Source organism: Grammomys surdaster, unplaced genomic scaffold (genome assembly GCF_004785775.1).
Source record: "Grammomys surdaster isolate TR1022 unplaced genomic scaffold, NIH_TR_1.0 164, whole genome shotgun sequence".
Lineage (NCBI taxonomy): Eukaryota > Metazoa > Chordata > Mammalia > Rodentia > Muridae > Grammomys > Grammomys surdaster.
This window is the reverse complement of record NW_021604612.1, coordinates 905,470-925,803: the sequence shown is the minus strand read 5'-3', so window position 1 is coordinate 925,803 and position 20,334 is coordinate 905,470. Positions and strand designations below refer to the sequence as shown.

General features: G+C 48.5%; 1 protein-coding gene across 1 annotated transcript in view; it reads left to right on the top strand.

The window, feature by feature from the left end:
• The window catches only part of Grk3 (G protein-coupled receptor kinase 3), a 51,385-nt gene extending 34,565 nt beyond the window's left edge, over nucleotides 1-16,820 (top strand). Inside the window, exons 11-16 of the mRNA XM_028765384.1 lie at nucleotides 2,369-2,435; nucleotides 3,749-3,844; nucleotides 7,612-7,774; nucleotides 8,872-9,008; nucleotides 11,362-11,475; nucleotides 12,244-16,820. Coding sequence (XP_028621217.1) covers nucleotides 2,369-2,435; nucleotides 3,749-3,844; nucleotides 7,612-7,774; nucleotides 8,872-9,008; nucleotides 11,362-11,475; nucleotides 12,244-12,405 — 739 coding nt within the window. The 3' untranslated portion in view covers nucleotides 12,406-16,820. The remainder of the gene's footprint in view (nucleotides 1-2,368; nucleotides 2,436-3,748; nucleotides 3,845-7,611; nucleotides 7,775-8,871; nucleotides 9,009-11,361; nucleotides 11,476-12,243) is intronic.
• The last annotated feature ends 3,514 nt before the right edge of the window (nucleotides 16,821-20,334 follow it).

Sequence of the window (20,334 nt, the reverse complement as noted above, 5' to 3'; positions counted from 1 at the left end):
CCTGGGTCTCCTGGGTCTCCTGGGTCTCCTGGGTCTCCTGGGTCTCCTGGGTCTCCTGGGTCTCCTGGGTCTCCTGGGTCTCCTGGGTCTGCTGTTTACCTAACCCCGAGTCTTCCTCTTTCCTGGGCCCTTGTCTTTTAGCTGCAATGTGTCCCCAAGTAGCTGCTCCTTAGAGTGGGGTTGAGGGGTGAACCCTCCCCGTCAAACCAGCCTAATGTTGCAGTTTAGCAGAGGCATCTGAAGCTCTGAGGCTGCGGCTTTATGCTGTGAGTGCTACTCTGGACGGCTGGGGCTTCTCCAAGGCTGGTGTTCCTCAGCTCAGGAGGCATGCACCGTCTCTCCCCCCACCCCGTTCCTATTACGATTGGCAGAACAGTCCTCTGTACTCCTGATCTCCTGTGTCCGCCGTCTCGTCCCTTTGATTCCTTATTTTATTCTCTGATCATTTAGATACCTAACTCATCTATTGATTTTTTTTTTAAGCTCTTTGGCAAGTTTAGTTTCTCAAATGTCAAACCTCCCAGGGCTTTTCCTCCTATTTGAATACACAACTAGTTGTGGGGGTTTGAGGATTGAGGGGAGGGGACAAGGTTTGGTGTGGGGATGAGTGCATGTGTGTGTGTGTGTGTGTGTGTGTGTCTCCTTGAAGAATTCCAGCCCTGATATGCACACATGCATGCATACATTCTTACACACACGCATGCATGAGCACACATACACACGCACACACATGCATGCACGCACACATACACACACACACCAGCCTGGAGGTTACTACACACTACATCCATCCCAGGGCAGTTGTTGCTCTGCCACCTACTGATAGTGTAGATTACTCTGTCCACTCCCGTCTACCTCAGCACAGCCCCTCTTTGCTTGCCTCTCTGATGGACATGTGTCACTGTATTTCACCCAGCATTTCCTGTGACATCATGGAAGGGAAGAAGCCAGGCTAGACTCCAGCCCCCTTGCTAGTTTGCCTGTCACACATTTAGCCTGCTGTGTGTAAACAGCAGAGGGTGTAGGGAGGAACCAGACGAGGCCCTCAGATGTTGTTGCTAAGGAAAACCTGTGAAGAGAGGTAGTCCTGGGTTTGAGCATTGCATGTAACGGACCTCAGAGAGAGGGAGATCTTGGAGGGGGATTCCTGCTGCTTTGGCTAATGATGGCAAAGACTTTGGAGTCTCCGGGGATGGAGGAGGAGGTGGGGAAGAATAGCTCTGAGGGATGTTTTGAGTGAGCGATCAAAGCTGCAAGTTCTGGAGCTGGGTACTTGGGGCAGGGCACAGCTGAGGACCAGGCCACGGCAGCTATTGCTGGTGCAGGGAGACCTGGTCTCAGCATGTGACCTCTGCTGTGTGACCTCAGCCTTCATCCTGACCTTCAAGGTGTTTGTTTATTCAACTGTGGGGGTACGGGTACTGTGGAGTTTCCATCTAAGTCAGTGTGGGATGCTTCACAGTCCCTCCCTTTTCCTGTCCTTCTGTCCATCATGGCTGATTGACATTTGTGGAGATACTTAAGCATGATCCTCTCTTGTACTGTTCTTCTTCAAACTGTGTTGTCGCATGTAACTACACGGTATGGATGTACATGTGTGTATCTGTGGGAACTGCCAGGCTGTCTTAAGCTGCAGTACACATCTTGGCAAACAGGACATCTTCCCAGGCCCAGCTTAGATGTCTCCAGTCACTCCAGTGCCATCTATGGTTTCTGAACACACACACATACACACACGCACACACATATGTACACATACACACATACACACATACACACATACATACACATACATACACACATATACACACACAGTTGCATGCACATGTATACATACACACGTGCATGCTTCTTGTGCATGTGTGTACATGTATGTGCATGTATACATATATATGTGACTCCGTGTGTATATATGTACATATATATGTGACTCTGTGTGTACACGTACACGTGATTCTCTCTGTGTATGTGTACATGCACATGCGATTCTGTGTGTGTGTGTGTATGTGTGTGTGTGTGTGTATGTGTGTACTCGAGATTGATGGTATCTTCCTTGTGGATCTATACAGTGTATACTGAGGCAGATCTTTCCCTAGAACCCAGAACTTCTTGAGTGGGTCTAGCTAGCTGCATGCCCTGGGGCATCTCCGGCCTCTGCCTCTTGCTACTGTGCCAGTCTGACATTTACAGGGGAGCCAGGGATCCTGATCAGGTTCCTATGCTCACACTGCAAGCGCTTTACCCCCCTGAGCCATTTTCCAGAGCGAGATGGTTTCTGCACAAGATGGAACATTCCCTGTGGTCCTTATTGGGGGACAGTTTGGCGCAGCACCTGTCCTCAGGATTCACTCTCTCTCCTCTTCCCCAGGGCAAAAGAGTTGAAGGAGCACATCTTCTTCAAGGGCATCGACTGGCAACATGTGTACTTACGGAAGGTATCCCTCCAGACCCCCTGAGCCCGCTCTCTGTGTCTCTCTGCTGCTGGCTTCTTGACTCTGTTCCTCTAGGGTCCCCACCCACACCAATTCTGCCATGTTGACATGTTCTGCCTGGGCTTATCATCACGTAGGGGACTTCCATAGGGGAGCCTCCCCGTCCTCATTTTCTTCATATAGACCACATGTGCCTTAGTTTTGCATCTGTGGTTCAGCCAGCTACAGATGGAAAATATTCAAGGGGAAAAAAATCACAGGTGTGCTGAGCACGTGTGAACTCCCTCCTGGTCATTAATGTCACAGTGTCACAGACTGAGCACTATCCATAGGACACTTACACTGTCACCCAGAGATTAACGTCTGCAGAGGGTGTGTGCAGGCTCTGTGCAAATCCTCGATGCTCACCTGTGGACCTTGTAGCCAAGCCATGGCCTGGATAGGTCCTCTGCAGGTGCTGAGGGGCAACCATATGAAATTTTTGGTGATCTCCTCTGAACAAATGAATAGAAGGCACAATATAGCAGTTTTCCGGGTGAGATATGTGTAGAGTCAGACCCACATGGACAAGGAACATCTAACTTAAATGTAGATATTTTCTGGCTCCATACTTCCCCTTCCTAATTTTTAAAATTCTTTATTTTATGGATTTTGTTTTGTTTTGTTTTCATTTTTATATGCTGGAGCTGTAACCCAGGCCTGTCTCCTACTAGGCACATCCTTTCCCGTGGAGCCGCCTCACCCCCACCCTCCTCCCCCACCCCCCGCCCCGGCTGTCCCTTGTTTTAAGCTTTGCTGTATTCTCTTTGGTACAGGGAACACCCTGGTTGAGTTTTTTTTTTTTTTCAAATGATTTATTTTATGTCTATGAGTACAGTGTTACTGTCATCAGACGCACCAGAAGGGGGCGTTGGATCCCATGGCAGATGGTTGTGAGCCACCATGTGGCTGCTGGGAATTGAACTCAGGACCTCTGGAATAGTTGAATTTTTAAAATGTGTTTCTGTGTGAAACCTGATACAGAGTAGTAGCCGTTTCTATGGGGGATGGGGAGACTTCCTAACTACCCTGCCATGCTCCAACCACCCTGACAGACAGCACTGATGAGAGTGGGCAGTGTGGAGCTCTGGGTGGGCTGTGCTTCCTGGGCATGCGCTTTCTGGGAGGGCTGTGCTTTCTGGGCATGCGCCTTCTGGGCATGCGCCTTCTGGGCATGCGCTTTCTGAAGGCAGGGCTGTGTTCTTTATACAGACTGTTGTCTTGGGATATACAGGTCTGCTGATAAGTGGGCCTTACCTATTTGTTGCATCTTTTAGTACCCGCCACCCCTAATCCCTCCTCGGGGAGAAGTCAACGCTGCAGATGCCTTCGATATCGGCTCGTTTGATGAGGAAGACACCAAAGGCATTAAGGTAGACACTCTTCTAGGTGTGAGGTTTCTGCTAAGAACCACTGTGTGTGGGGTTGGCTAGAGCCTAACCTTCGCAGCTGCTCGGCAAGCTACTAGGATAGAGCTACATCCCCGGCCTCTGAACTCACTCTGTAGCCTAGCAGTCCTTGAACCCCTGGTTCTCCTCAGCCTTCCCAATGCTGGGCTAACAGGCCACCCACCCTTCATGGCTTGAGGACAGAACCCATTAAACTTAGCGATCGCTTTAGTTTTACCCTCAAAGCCTCAGCAGCTTCCTCCCCATCAATTCACATTGCTGAGCTACAGAGGGAGGGCTTGTGTCGCTATGATTGGCATGTGGCATTTGCAGTTGAAATCCAGCTTGGGAGTGAGAGAGCATTCCACCCAGAGCAGAAGAACGCATGGCTTTCTCATGCTTTTAAGTCCAGGGTCTCCCTGTGTCAGGAGAGAATGTGCAGACAGCAGGAATCTTTGCCCTTGTCAATCAAGGGTAAATTGACTGTGGTCTTAGTATCACCTCCTGCATTCTCCAGACACTGGTGCACAGCGCTAGTTTTCCAAGTGGAGACAAAACATACTCACAGGGAGTGAGTCATGAGGGAAAATTACCATCTTCAAAAATCCCAAGTCAGCAGGTCACTGCCTGCCTGCTTGCCAGCCTGTCATCTGCCCCTGACACTGACTTATCCCTGGGGCTGACTCTTCTCTGCTGCCTGAGTGTATCACCACAGTTTCTCACCTAAAAGCATCCCCTCCAGAGGCAGGCCACAGTTCTGAGTGTCAAACCCACACCTGGTACCTGGAGAGAGAACAGTGGGTGTCATGGCCACAGGCTGAGTCTGTCACAGGGACAGGGACAGCACAGGAGTGTTGTCGGGCGGGGTGAAGTCAGCGTCTGGAGGGAAGTGAGGCAGGGGACAGAAGCAACTGTGAGCTGGAAGCACCTATGCACAGGGGCAACCGGGCAGAGCCAGAGGCTCCTAAGGAGGAGGCTGTCCTCAGGAGACCACGAGGTGTTACAGGTGTGACCCCCAGTATGGAGCCTGTATTGGGCAAAAAGCCCACAGCAACATTGATGACCAACTCAGATCCATTTTTGTGAGGTTTGGACCTGGAGTGGCTGGAGGCCTGCAGGCTCCTCTAAGCATCTTACATCTGGCGCGTGGGTGTGCAGGTACCGCCCGTGGTGGTGCTGCAATGAGGTCAGTCCACTTCCAGATCCACCCAAACATTTTCCCCATCAGATGCAAGGCTCCTTGTCAAAGATGCTAGAGGCAAGACTGTGCTTGAAGAAGATGTTTCTTGGTTTAGTGTGAGCCACGGGCCTCCATCTCCTCACCTGTCATACAGGTGGTAGATCTTCAACATTGTGGCTTTTCGGAAAATACTGGGAGTGGGGGGAGGGGGGAGGGAGCGGGGAGATGACCTCTGTGGCCAGCATGAAGCAGGGAGCCAGAGCTGTGACCAGGAAGGGAGCTGGAAAGAACTCCGTACTTTATTATTTAAAACAGCTGGAAATACACGGTGGTTCATTTTCTGTTGGGCTTTTGATTTTCTTCTTCTTCTTCTTAAAAAGAATTTTTTCATGATCTCATAGCGACATATATTCCCCTCTCCTAATTTATTTCTTCCTCAGTTTTTTTTTTTTTAAATTTGAAATGAGATTCTGCTCTATATACCAGGCTGGCATCAAACTTGGCATGTAGCCCAGGCTGGCCTTGAATGAGAAGTCCCTCCTTGCTTGCTTCAGCCACAGGTGTGCCCTGTCCTGCTGCTCTGGTTCATTATTAACAGCCTGAGCAAAGTACACACATGAACTTTCAGAAATTTCAGGAGGTGAGACCACATGTCTGTACACAGTGGTCGTTGTTTTGGGAATGCAGGGTGTATGTCCTCTCTTTTCAGGGACTTCCTAAGCTCTGCCATCCTAGGAGTACCCAGAGAGCGCGCGCACACACACACACACACACACACACACACTTCTACATAGGCATGCACACATATATGCATGTACACACACAAACATACACATTTATACACAGACACATGAATGCACACACACAAACAGGTATACATACATATATTTACATACATGTGTTCCCATAAACATGTATACATGTGTGCACACACAAACGACACATGCAGTTATATACACTACATGCATGCACACACAAACATGTATACATGGATGTGCACACATGTATACATGGATGCACACACATATGCATATACACACATATGCATGCCTCTTGTCACACTCAGAACAACTGAGGACCTCTGCTCTGGGCTTACTTAATTTGGTCATTTGAATGGATGTGGGAATAAGTTCTTCTCCCTTCAGGGCCTCCCCTTTGCCTTCTAAGCAGCCTGCTTACTGCTGTCCTGGTCAGTCTTCCATCTCCCAGAGGCAAGAGGGGGACTGGTCTCAGAGAGGTTGTTCCAACAGGTGCAGCTCCCACTACGTGGGTTTGAGCTGTAAAGTCACCGCATTCTCTTGGCTTCCCAGTGAAGCCTGCCTCAGAGGGTGGGACAGAGACATTTGAGTTCCTGCAGCTCTCGGTGGCCTGGTGCCTGCACTCTGTGATACTTGTATCTAAACACCCATTCACGGTGGTGCGGGAGTCAACATTTGTGAGGTACTGACGGACCCATCCTGAAACAAGCTGTCCCCCCTTTTCAGATTGTTTGAGGGAGGTTGGTGAGCCAGCCTGGCTTTTCTCCCTTGTCAGATTCTAAATTCTGTGCAGACCCATGTCCCCATTTTTACAAATATGGCACCCACAACTGAAAGTCTACTTGGCTATCAAAATCTCTATTATTTCTAAATAAAACCCAGTATTGGGGGCTGGGAAGATATACAGTAAAGTGCTTGCTATACACCAACATCTGAGTTCAAAGCTCTAGCACGTGTGCAGGAGTTTGTCGTGGTGGTGCACATTTGTAACTCAGCACTGGGAAATGAGGGGGCGACAGAGACCAGAGGAAGCTTGGGTCTTGCTAACCAGCTGGTTTACTCAGTTGCTAATCGCCGATTCAGTGAGAGACTCTGTTCTCCACATATAAATAAATAAATAAATAAATAAATAAATAAGGCCAGGCTGTGGTGGGACACACCTTTAATCCCAGCACTTGGGAGGCAGAGGCAGGTGGATTTCTGAGTTCGAGGCCAGCCTGGTCTATAGAGTGAGTTCCAGGACAGCCAGGGCTACATAGGGAAACCCTGTCTTGAAAACCAAAATAAATAAATAAATAAATAAATATGGAAGATGCTAACCTCTGACCTATACACACACATACACACACACGTACTCACATGCACACACATGTACATATGCTCACACACATGCACAAAGCACATATACAATACACTCACACATGCACACACATGTGCATGCATGCACACATTCTCACACATACACGCACACACACATACATGCCCACATATGCGTTCTCACACACATACACACATACATATATATGCACATACACATACATACACATGTACTTCCGTACACATTTACATACACAGGAATAGATGTGCCACATACAAAAATTTTTTTAAAACTAATTTTAAAAAACCAACATGTTCATTTTCATTGGCAAAAATACCTGATACTACTGAAGGCCAGGCCTTGACTGCATGGGTGGGAGCCACGGTGAAGCCCTCCATGAATGTGGTCATGGTGGGGTCCCATGACCACAGTGCTGGCTAAGCCCTGCATCTGGGAAGGCACTAGAGCACAGCGTCCTCTTTCTTTACCCTCCCAGCTGTTGGACTGTGACCAGGACCTCTATAAGAACTTCCCGCTGGTGATCTCCGAGCGCTGGCAACAGGAAGTGGTGGAGACCATCTACGATGCCGTCAATGCCGATACGGATAAAATCGAGGCCAGGAAGAAAGCTAAATATAAGCAGCTTGGTCAAGAGGAAGGTAAGACGCTGTGTGACCCCGTATCATTCCCGGTAGAGGAAAGCGTGGCCTTGTGTCACCCAGTATTTCCTAGCAGAGGAAGGAGCACACCCAACTTGGGTTGTACATGGATTTTAATGGCCAACTCGAGTTTCTCAAAAACTCCAGTTATCAGGTGGATGGAAGTGCCCACTGAGGGAGGTAGTGCTGTCTCAGTTCTAGGGTACCCCCACCCCTGGAACTTTGGAAACAGGCCTAAAAATTTAGTCCTTGTAGGCAGAGCATCACAGAGTCAGGAACAGGTCCGTGGAGATTCCAAAAGTCTCTGTGACAGGAGTGTACAGTGTCCAGGCACCAGTGTCCAGGACAGACACAGTAATAAATGCATTTTAAGTCTCCCAAGAAATGCAAGCCTGCATCAGAAGGGCAATTCTGTGGATGCCAACCCCTGTCTGTCTCCGCTGTCCTTTTCTTTCTCCACATCTCGAGGGACATGTGGGTCTCTCTCTAGAGAGTAAGCTCCCAAGGTTGAATGAATTTTATCTCCTTTCATTTGTTGTTCCTGGAACCCACAAAGCATAGCCCCAGATGTGCCAACTTAGAGACACAGTCAGTGCCCAGCATGGGTCTGAGCTTCTTCAGTGAGCTGAGGACAAGTCTGCCGTGGCTGCCACCTTAACCTCAGAGAGCAAAGGCCTGACTTCAGAACAATTCACAGGATGATAGTGGATTAAGGGACAGTCCCCTCCAGTGGCAATGGGACTTTGGAGAGAATTCACAATTAAATAGTCTCTGTTATTTAGTAGTCATTATTATAAGCATAGGTTTAAAAAAAAAATGGTCTGGAAACAAACTTTTGCTCTGTCAGAGTTCTCAGTAAGTACTGCAGGTTCAATACCAGGAGTCTGGGACCTTCTGAACTCTCAGGTCCTGTGTGTTCAGAATCTGAGATAATGGTGTTCAAAACAAGTAACTTTGTAGAGATGTGTGCCCCTCCTCCAGTCCCAGTGTTCAAAATGAGTTACTTTGTAGAGATGTGTGCCAGTTCTCCAGAGCCCCAGAGCCTGCTTTAGTGGCGCTGGTTCAGGACCTAAGTAACATTGTATCTTTACCCTCAGATTACGCCATGGGAAAAGACTGCATCATGCACGGGTACATGCTGAAGCTGGGGAACCCCTTTCTCACGCAGTGGCAAAGACGCTATTTTTACCTGTTCCCCAACAGACTGGAGTGGCGAGGAGAGGGCGAGTCTCGAGTGAGTCCCAGGGGTGGGCCCCGCACAGACTTGGGGTGCAGGAGCTCCCACATACTGCTTTATACCCAATGTCTCTAGTGTCACAGAAACAAAGGTTGCTGTCGTCCAAGTAACTTTTAAGTGTATAAGTCGAGTCCCTTCCTCGTGTGTGATGCAGGAAAAGACTGAGACCAAGTCTGGCAGCCTTGGGGGAGGGGCAGTGGAGGCCGGAGCGTGGTGGGGGGATGGGTGGACTTTGAGAAGAGCAAAGTGGGGAGAGGGCCACCCCAGCTCACTGCTCTTAGAACTCGGGACACCCCGAGGTACCTCTCTGGGCCTCAGTTTCCTCATTATGAAGCTGGAGACCCAGAAAGCCTCAGAGTTCCCATAATTACTCCAAGCGTACCCAAGGCTAGGTGCTGCAAACAAACTCACTGGTTTAGTGTTTTCCAAGGTCCAACACTGGATTTACTGAGGGGAATCCAGGGCAGCCAAGGGCACAGCCAACTCACTGTGGGTGGGGAGGGATGCTGACTCAGCTCTGCCTGTGCACTCTCGGTCTCTCCCCAGGTCAGATTACACGAAGTGTCACTAGTGGGCTCTATGTAGGGTGGCTAGGACACCAAGCCATGCTGTCTGTATCCTGCTGGGACTCTAGGCAAATTTCACAGTCCCTCAGAGCCTTTCTCAAAGGCTGTTAGCAAAGGGACAAATCAGGGTGTTTTATTAAACACCCACCATGTGAGAAGCCAGGGAAGGAGTCCCCCTGGGTGGATGGACCAGGGAGACAGGACAGGGTTCAGCGCTGTGAGTATGGGCATGGTCCATCCCAGGGTCAGAACATGATGTGTGTGTATTGGGAAGCAGGACTGAGGCTCGGCAGTGCCACAGTCCATGAAGCCAAGCAGGAGGCTCAACTCCTTCATCCTGACTTTGAGCCACGGTGATTGCTAACTGCTGGTGAAGTCCAAGACAATTATGAATAGTGGCAATAGCCAGTGGTCACCTCCCTGCTGTGCCAGGAGGCTCTTTGAAACTAAAGTCAATAAGACTTGATGCACTCAAGTCGAGTGATTTATGGGTGCCCCAAGATGCAGCTCTGTGCTGGTGGGTGTTGAAGTGTTTTCCTGGAGCCTGGACAGGCATTCCTCTAGAACCCTCTTGGAGGAGGTCACAGTAAACTGTCTCGGTTGCAACGGAGTCTCAGTCTCTTTCTCTCTCTCTTGTCTCTTTCTGTGTCTTTCTCCCTATCTCTGTCTCTGTCTGCTCTCTGTCTTTCTTTCTGTCTCTCTGTCTCTGTCTCTTTCTCCCTTTTTATCTCTCTCTGTCTTTGTTTCTCTGTCTCTCTCTGTCTCTGGCTCTCGCTGCCTCTTTGTGTCTGTTTCTCTGTCTCTCTTTGTCTCTCTGTCTCTCTCTTGCCTCTCTCACTATCTCTCTGTCTGTGTATGGTATCTCTCTGTCTTTCTGTATGTCTCTCTGTCTCTCTCTGTCTCTCTTTGTTTCTGACTCTTTATCTGTCTCTTTCTGCCTCTGTGTCTCTGTCTTTGTCTCTCTATCTCTGTCTCTCCATCTTTCCCTCTCTCCTTCCATTCAGTGTTCTGTGTGAAGTTGGGCAGTCCCTGAGGTAGATCTGTCAGAATGAACAGAGGCAGAGAGAGAACTCTCTCTGTCTTTGTTTCTCTGTTTCTCTGTCTCTGGCTCTCTTTGCCTCTTTGTGTCTGTTTCTCTGTCTCTCTTTGTCTCTATCTCTCTCTGCCTCTTTGAGTCTATCTTTGTCTCTCTATCTCTCTCTTGCCTCTCTCACTGTCTCTCTGAGAGACATGAGAACCGAGACAGTTCTCATGATGCTTTTTTCACTCCAGATTTTTGTAGAATTTATCTAAAATATAAACAACCAAACCACCTCCCTGGTGGGGAAGGAACTGTGCGGTGGCCTCCTGTGTAGCTGTCACAGTAGATCTCCTGTGAGGATCCTGTAAGAATGCCACCTGCAGTTAGGTCTTTCTGACAAGGATCAAGATACCTATAGTGTCTTAGCCCATCTCCACGCCTCTATGTCACCTACCATGCTCACTGTTCTGATAATGGCTGGACAGTGGCAGATGCACCTGTGACATGTGGCATGACCCTGCAAATTCCCGGTTGGCCAGACTGACACTCATCCACAATGCCGGGCCATGGGCCTTCACAGAAGCGTGGCTGTCCTGGTGTTTCACTTTGAACTTGGTTTTCGTGTCATTGTGGCCATTCTCCGTATTTCTAGACTATCGGGCAAGAAAGAAAAAGTAATGACATTTGCTTTTGAAAACACACTCTTTGATTTATCCCAAGAGATCACCAAATACCAAAGTAATCGTTGACTATTTGTGTTTAGCAAAATCTACTGACCATGGAACAGATCATGTCTGTGGAGGAGACCCAGATTAAAGACAGAAAGTGCATTTTACTCAGGATAAAGGGAGGAAAGCAATTTGTCTTGCAATGTGAGGTAAGGTTTTTTAATTAATTAATTAATTAATTAATTAACATCCCAAATGCTGCCCTCCTATCCCCCCTCACAAGGTTTCTTCCTCCATTCCCTCTCCACTTCTGAGAGGGTTTCCCCCACCCCCACCCTGGTGCATCAAGTCTCTGCAGGCTTATGCGAGGTAACTTTTTATTGCCATCCTCTGGAATAAAAACAGTGACTCTGGACACTGTCCCCAAGCTTCCCCTTGTCTCTCTCATAAATTTAGTAGTGTGAGGTTTAGGTAAATTAACCCCGGTGTACTAAGGCACATGCACACACGTGTTTTCATCGAGCAGAGGCAGAGAAGCCAGTAGATCAAGGTTACCCTTTAGCCTGTTGTTGAGACAGGGGTCTTACTATGTAGTCCAGGGTGGCCAGGAACTCAGGTCTCTCCTGGCTCAGCTCCCCCTGTGCTCACACCCTCCTTAAGTAACTATATCTACTTTAGATAAGTGAGAGGTCATTTCAAAATATCAGATCCTTCTCCCCCATCTATTATCCTATAGGCTGTGGTTTTAGGACCTAGAGAAAAATCCCTAACTAGATTAAGGCAGTAGACACGGTGCAGGAAGCCCACTCGAAGAGCCCAGAGCTGGTTCTCCCTCTGTCTCACCAGGTTCCAGGGGACCTGAAGGTAGGGGGTCAGGCTTCAGTGCAGGTAGCATGTGTCCCGTGTCAGACTCCGTTTGTAGATGCTGTTAGCAGATGAGTAGACACACCCCAGTTCTCACCTCCATCTCCTTGCAGAGTGACCCCGAGTTTGCACAGTGGCTGAAGGAACTGACATGCGCCTTCACTGAGGCCCAGAGACTGCTGCGCCGTGCCCCCAAATTCCTCAACAAACCACGTGCCGCCATCCTGGAGTTCTCTAAGCCACCGCTGTGTCACAGAAATAGCAGCGGCCTCTGAACCACAGAACAAGCAGCAGGGCCTGGAGGAGGGGCCCCAGCTCTTCAGCCCAGGAGTGGAGTAGAGCCACAGGGAACCGTGTGGGGCTGATGAAACACAGTGGTTCTGAGCACTGGGCTGCTCCAGGCCGAGGAGGCCCACGACACCAGGGCGGCCCTCGGGGAGCTGGGATATCCTCGGGGCTGGCCTATCCACACTCGAAATTACTGAAGAAGCAGAGGCATTTCTCTGTGCAACCCTCTGACTTTGATATCCATGGACCCAGAATGCAAAACGATCCTTACCTCTCTAGCTTTTATGTCTGGCAGGGAGCATATCTGGGGTGGGATCACAGTATCTGGGATTAGAGTGGCCTGTCCTAGGCATTGCTGTATCTGAGTGCCTGCCTGAGGTGTGGGGGTTGAGATCCTGGAGGAGGCTTCTCGGTAGGTCAGAGCTGATTCCTTGCTGTCCCTGAGGTGAAGAGGTAGCCCTCAGCACCATGTGCCTCTGATGGCTTCTTTCCAGAGATGCCAGTCAGAGGGAAGAGGTAGGATATCCCCTTGAGGAAACTCCACGACATCCATCATGGCCACTTCTAGTGGGCATGACCAGGACTTCAAGTAGGACATAGGTAACCCACCAGACAGTGCCCCCCCATGCATGGAGCTCATGAACTCGGGGTTACTATTGACGGTTAGGTCTATGACAGAGTCCTCCTGCTCTCCCTGTTTGACCTGGGGAGCATTTGAAGATATGCCCAAGATGGAGAAAGGTTTCTGCCTTGTCTTTCAGTATAATTTATAATGATCTCACACTGGTGGGTGACAATGTCCAGCGGTCCCCTGTGCACTCTGGCGGCACCCCACACCCTCTGTCACTAATGCACTGTGTGCTGGGTTATCCTGGCAGGCACAGCAGTTTGCCCAGCCCCCTTTCCCTTAAAGGTGTTTTTTTTTTTTTTCCCCCACTGCGGCCCTGAATAAATCAATGCCAGGGCCCCATGTCACCACACTGAGAGAGAAGTCCTGCAAAGTCTCTACGGACTTGTCCAATTCCCTGGGGGTGGTGTTACCGGGTCTCTAGAGGAACACCTGAGCACATAAACCTGACAGCAGAATTCTTTGCGTTCTGGATCTTCCTGACAGTTTCTTTCCCAGTGTGTATTATGTTCCTGTGCTGGGGAAAAATAAGGTGTTTTATTTATTTATATGTATTTTTTTTTATTGCAGTTACCTTTGAGAGTTTGGAAGATAATTTACCGAGAGGGTCTGGTACTCTGCAGGTGCACAAAGGACCTGTGAGGCTCCGAGCCTGTCTCTCGCCAAACATTCAGGGTTCAGGTTCACACACAGTGCCGCACTGTTCACTGCCTTCTGGGATGAGAATGTGGTGTCACCTAGCATGGGCACCCTGGTTGCTTAAAATATTAGTGTTCAGATTCTACTACACACACACACACACACACACACACGCGCACACACACACGCGCAGCTAAGTATTGTGGTTACTGTGTAGGCATGGTTAGAATGGACAGCTCATGCATGTTCAATCGGACCTGCAAGGGTTGAGGCTGTACCTCCGGCCTCTTTAGGGCATATAGAGACTTCCCCCTATCCCTCCATATTGGGTGGGGGCTTGACCCCAGCACGTGTTGGACTAGCTGTGAAAATCTCTTATTGGGGTTATAGCTGTACCAAAATCTTTTAAGATGACCTGGGGTCATGGGATCCTGCACCTGCACAAAATCATGCCACACTGTCGCAGATATATCATGTGTTGTTATTTTGGCTGAGTTAATTTTAAGTCTCCTTTCCTTTTAGAAAAAGAAGTGTGCATGTGTGTATGTGTGTGTATGTGTGTATATGTGTGTGTGTGTGTGGTTGGGGGATGTCTCCTATGAGTTCTCCTGCCTCAGACTTCAAGTAAACCATTTTGTCCCCTCAACTCCATTTCCCTTGAGGACAGAACTGAGACAGAGGGCAGATGGGCCCTGGCAGAGTCCTAGAGGTTTGCATGAGCTGGTGATGGATCTGCTAACCACACCTCAGAGGCTGTCCTTCCAACCCAGCACGTGGCTAGGGTCCATAGGGTGGAAGAAGAGGCCAGCTGAGGTTGTGATGCACAGCTCTACGAAAGTTCCCAGCCTGCAGACGGGTCTCTAGATGTCTCTTGTACTTAGACCGTTAACAGGACGAGGCGTGTGCTCTGGTGACTCGGGGTTTCTGGACTGGAGCGCTTAACATGATCGGGGTGTTCCACGTGATGCTGTTTTTAGACAATTATGCTCTACATAGGCTTGGCTTCCTAAATCGAGAATCAATGCACAAAACCCAAGGATATTACATGATTTTAAAGCCTCTATGTGACACACACCAAATTAAAACCTTTGGCAAGCTCTAGTTTGTTTATTCACTTATCTTAACCTAAAATACCCTCTTGTCCATGGGGCGTCCTGCTTTTGCCTCTGGGTCATAATTAAATGTGATTTAAAAAAAAAAACAAAGCCTGTGGAAATTGTCACTCAGTGGTTGACAGAGGAACCTGTCTTGCTATTGATACAGGAGTGTGCACATTGATAGGCCCGTTGGCTGACATTACAAACTGTGTATGTAAGACCAGCGATGAAGGATGGATGGTGGCCTACCAGGAATTGATGGTGAAGGCTCACAAGCCCAGCCTCGATTTATAGAGGCAGGAGGCTTATGAATTTAAGGCTAGCCTGGGCTAAATAACAAGTCTCTGCGTTCAGAACACCAAGGGCTGTGGCAGTAGCTCTGGGGCCAAGGTCAAGTGTCCAAGGTTCTGAGTTTAATCCCCAAAGAGGGTAGACAATGGGCAGCAGACTGTTAGCCAACTAGTAAGATTTAGCTTGAGTGGTCGCCTTGAACTTGGCTATGCATCTAAAAGAAGCCCCACTAGCCAGGATTGTTCACCAGTGGTCAATGTGACAGAGGGGCAGAGCTCCTCAGGACAGGAACTTACCATTTCTATGGTAGGGTAAGGACAGAGGGAGAAGGCTTGGTTGGCTGATGGAAGCCACACACACTTGGCATGATGACCCATCAAGAAGGGAATGAGAGAAGCTCACAGGACATGCCCTCAGAATCCCCCAAGGGATTTTTTGCAAGCCTTGCTTGCTTTGTTCCCGAGGCAGAGCTGCTCCTGTCATAAAGGTAACATGTTCTTCGCTGGACATTCCCAGGAAGGTTCCCTCATCAGTGATACATCCTGGACACTGAGCCTGTCACCTGACACTGTGGGTGTGTAGCCCAGGCAGTGAGAGGCTATGACCTAGTTACTGTCCTTAAATGGACTGCCAAGGGGTGTGTGTCCAACATAGACCCGGTGGACCCCAGAATGACATCATGGCCTTCCTACATGTTGGACTCCATTTCTCGGAACTTTCATAATTTAAAATTAAAAAAAAATCTTTTCTTTTCCTGAGTGAGGTTTACTTGAAACATTTGTCTTAACAAGATTGCTTTAACTCCATTGGTTGGTTCAGGCCTCTCTGTTTGTTGCTATGGAAATGAAGAAGGATGAGCCTAAGTCCTCTTCTCCTCAGTGCATGGTGGACAATAGCATTTTCTTTGTTGGTTGCTTTTTGTCTACTTAGAAAAATAAGTGAGAACACAGTACAGAACCTCAGACCAGCAGCCCCAGTATTCAGGACACTGAGACAGGAGGATGACAAGTCCCAGGACATCCTGGGCTACGGGAAATCCTGCCTTAGAAATAAATAAACTAACAGACTAAGAGTTGTTTTCTGACACAGGTGTGACCGCTCCTACAAGCAACCAGAAGGTGCCATGTTCCCAAAGTGGAAAACCACACATTGTAAAATGGCCTTTAACTAAAAAGCAGCCACAGAGACTGGGTTCAAAATGTTCGTCTTTCATGAAGAATAGATTCCCTTAGAGCTGATTCAAATCCATAGCATAGAGTTAGGTCTCCAGCATCTAATAGTCTGAGTCCTTCCTGCAAACACCTATGCACCCCTTTATATTTTGCCGTAGATGTAAAGCATCTTTGACAGCAGTTTGAGGATGGAGCCATCATTCTGATTATCAACTGTGATTTTCTTTTGCTTCCTTGGAGTTTTACCTGCCCTGTGGTTATATGTATTATTTGTGGTTTATAAACTCAACACTGGCTTTTTTTTTTTTAGTTCTGTTATTAAATTATATTTTTCTATGTTTTAAGTAATAGCAGATCTGGCTTCTTCTGGTAACGGAGATGGATGGACCCTGTAACTATGAGACAAGAGTTCTATTTTAGCACAAAGGCATTTTATATTATTTATTGAATCCGTATGTGCGTTCCCATGGAAACCATCTGTATTTCTGCTTCTTGTGATCTGTATGGTTTGTTATTTAAAGAGAAATGGCAGCCTTTTGTGTTGCTGAGACAATAAAACTGAGCTCCTACAAGCAGTGGCTCGAGGCTGACATCTCATTTCTCTGACGTGGACCGTTCTGAACCACCCTAGCACAGCTCTCTCTCTCTCTCTCTCTCTCTCTCTCTCTCTCTCTCTCTCTCTCTCTCTCTCTCTCTCTCATCCATGACAAGTTGTGTTTTAAAACTACTCCAAGGAAAAGTTTATTTAAATGTGCCTTCTTCCTTTTCAGAACAGTTTGGAAAAAAGGCATCACAGAAGCAAATACTCATACTTGGGAATGACCCTGACTGGCACTGTTTCTTATTTTAAATGGAGCCCCCAGGGTCCATTTATGCCAACAATGGGCAGCTGTGAATGGAAAGTCCAAGTATCTAGTAGTTGCTCAGTCCCACGAGGCTAGTTGTTTCAGCTGGTCTTCTGTAGAAATAGGTTCTAACAGATGTGCTGGCTAGTAAGTGCAAGCAGGAGAAAAAGAGTGAATCTTCCTTCTTCCAGTGTCCTTATGTAGGCCTCCAGCAGAAGGTGTGGCTCAGATTAAAGGCATGCACTACCTTGCCTGGGCCTAAGTTTTTCATGGCCACTGTGCCTCAAGATCTCCATGCCAAGATCCAGGTCAGAAACTTGTGTCTTCCAGCCGCAAGATCTGGATCACAGATGAGCCCTCCAGTTCTGAATTGTAGTTCATTCCAGATGCAGTCAAGTTGACAACCAGGAGTAGCCATTACAGCCCCCTGATACCACCTCAGGAGCAGTTGAAGCAGTTTCCCATGTGAGATCATATGTTGCTCCAAGTCTCTGTTCATTGGCCCTGGGTAGAGTATCACAGCCAGTCTATTAGCGTCACCAGCCCTGTGTGTTGTACTAGAATCGGTCTATATCATTCTGAGGTACAGTTCTGGAGCAGCCCAACTGGTTTTCTATGTTGGAAAATTGCTCATATCAACCCCGCTAAAAAGGATCTGTATAAAAGATGCCTAATCAGGACGCTATTGTGGATGCTGAGAAGTGCTTGCTGACGGGAGCCTGATATGGCTGTCTCCTGAGAGGCTGTGTCAGAGCCTGACAAATACAGAGGAGACAGATGCTCGCAGCCAAGCATTGGACTGAGCGCAGGGTCCCAGATGGAGGAGTTGGAGAAGGGACTGAAGGATCTGAGGGGGTTTGCAGCCCTATGAGGGAAGGCGCAACAGTGTCAACCAGCCAGACCCCTCCCCCAAGCTTCCGGGGACTGGACCACCAACCAAAGAGTACACATGGAGGGACCCATGGCTCCTACCATATATGTGGCAGAGGATGGCTTTGTTGGACATCAGTGGGAGGAGAGGCCCTTGGGCCTGAGGGTGTTCGATGCCCCAGTGTAGTGGAATGCCAGGGCAGGAAGATGGGACTGGGTGGGTGGATGGGGAGAGCACCCTCATAGAGGCAGGGGGAAGGGGGATGGGATAGGGGGTTTCTGAAGTGGAGACCTGGAAAGGGGGAAACAATTGAAATGCAAATAAAGAAAATACCCAATAAAAAAATACCAAAAAAAAGTTGCACCTGGAAAGGGGAAAATAATTGAAATGCAAATAAAGAAAATATCCAATAAAAAATACAAAAAAAAGATGCCTAATCAGACATGTTGACTCCTGTCTGCCATTGAAGACTGTACCAAGTTGCTACAGTATTGTGACTCAATTTGAAGGTACCTGAATTTGGGTGAATATAGGATGATTCTCTGATGACGAAGAAGCCGACAGGTGTTGCTGCTGAGTCCATTGGTCTCCCAGTACAGTCACTTGACCAGGCTCAGGGTTTTGGAGCCTCCCAAACCTTTCAAGATGAGGTCTAGGCCCACACGAAGAGGTTCATCTTGCCTGCAGCATGTGGAAAACCATGGCACACTCCCAACCTGCTTATCCTTTCCTGGATACAGAACCCCTTCCTAGCATACTGCCCCTGCTTCATGGAGATGTCCTGAGGGGCTCTTATAATGCACGCCCCTTTGAGCCAGAGCTCCAAGCCTGGCTCATCTGCTGGATCCACAGTCAGGGGTCAGGAGGTACTTCCTGTCTTTGAGCTGGACAGGAAAAGTTCTGCCTCTTGCTAATTAGGGAAGAAAGGAAGTCACCACTGGCCTGACCACCACTGAGCCTCCCTGGTGTCTCTTAGTGCTGATTTTAAAACTCTTCAGCTAGTAGCTGGCAGGAGACCCTAGTCTGGTTTATGTAGCTGCCTGTGGGCAGGAGGCACTGCTTTGTGTGAGCTGACATGTCTGTGACGAAAGCTGAAGAGCTCCTAGTCCTCTGGAATGCCACAGAAATCCCATCCCCCCTAGGTAATGGCATGAAAGGGAACTGGCTTCCCTCCAAGGACACTCAACTCATCTCCAGCCGTCACTTTAAATAACCTCAACCCATATCACTTTGAATAACACAGTCTCTCTCTCTCTCTCTCTCTCTCTCTCTCTCTCTCTCTCTCTCCCTCCCTCCCTCTCTCCCTCCCTCCCTCCCTCCCTCCCTCCGTCCGTGCGTGTGTGTGTGTGTGTGTGTGTGTGTGTGATATGTCTTGGACTTGTTTTCCTATGGGAGGATTCATCTGTAGCACTGTAGCATCAGGCTGCCTTGAGTCTAGAAGATCATTGTAGAGAGGCTTTCACAAGATATTATCACTTGAGATGGTGTACTATGCTGTGGCGGGTTCAAGCCTGGAAAACACCTACACATATCAAGCACAGCTGTGGAGGGTTGGGTCACCTACAGCAGTGGTCATGTAACCTGAGCAATCACAGCTGTTTACTTTCCTCCAGCTGCCCAGTGTACATTTGGGTTACTCCTGTGAGACCAAGGAGCCTCCCACATGGCTGGACCAACAGGCTCATTAGAGCCTGCCTTGGGACTGGCTCAGAAAGGAGTCTGCTCAGTGGACTTTGGTAGGAGAAGCAGGAAGTTGGTGTGCTGTCTCTTCCCCACAGTAGCTTTGGGTCAGCTCTCCCTTCGGCTGTCAACCACACACCCCTCAACAAGGCTTCCCAGTCTTCCCCATTTCAGCCAGAGAGGCTGGTCTTGCCTCCAACCCCTCAGCTCTCCACTCTCCTTGTCAGTTTCCAAAGTGCTTCTTTGACTGTCTGTCCATAGATCCTTTTATCCTCTGTGCACGGCGAACAATTTGAGAATCCCTTCTGTTCAAGTTCCTGGTATCGTGCCCAGGGTATCCGTCCTAGCTCAATCCTATTACTGATAAACATCATGACTGAAAGCAGTCTGGGAAGGAGAGGGCTTATTTCATCATCCAACTCTCAGGTCACGATGTATCACAATGTACATCACAATGTATCACAGTGTATCACAATGTATCACAGTGTATCACAATGTACCACAATACATCAAAATGTATCATGACGCATTGCAGTGTATCACAGTGTATCACAAGGTATCACAGTATGCCACAATATATCATAATGTGTCACAATGTATCACCAGGTATCACTTAGGGCAGGAACCTGGAAGCAGGAGCTGAAGCAAAGGCCGTGGAGGAACACTGTTTACCTGCTTGATACCCATGGCTTT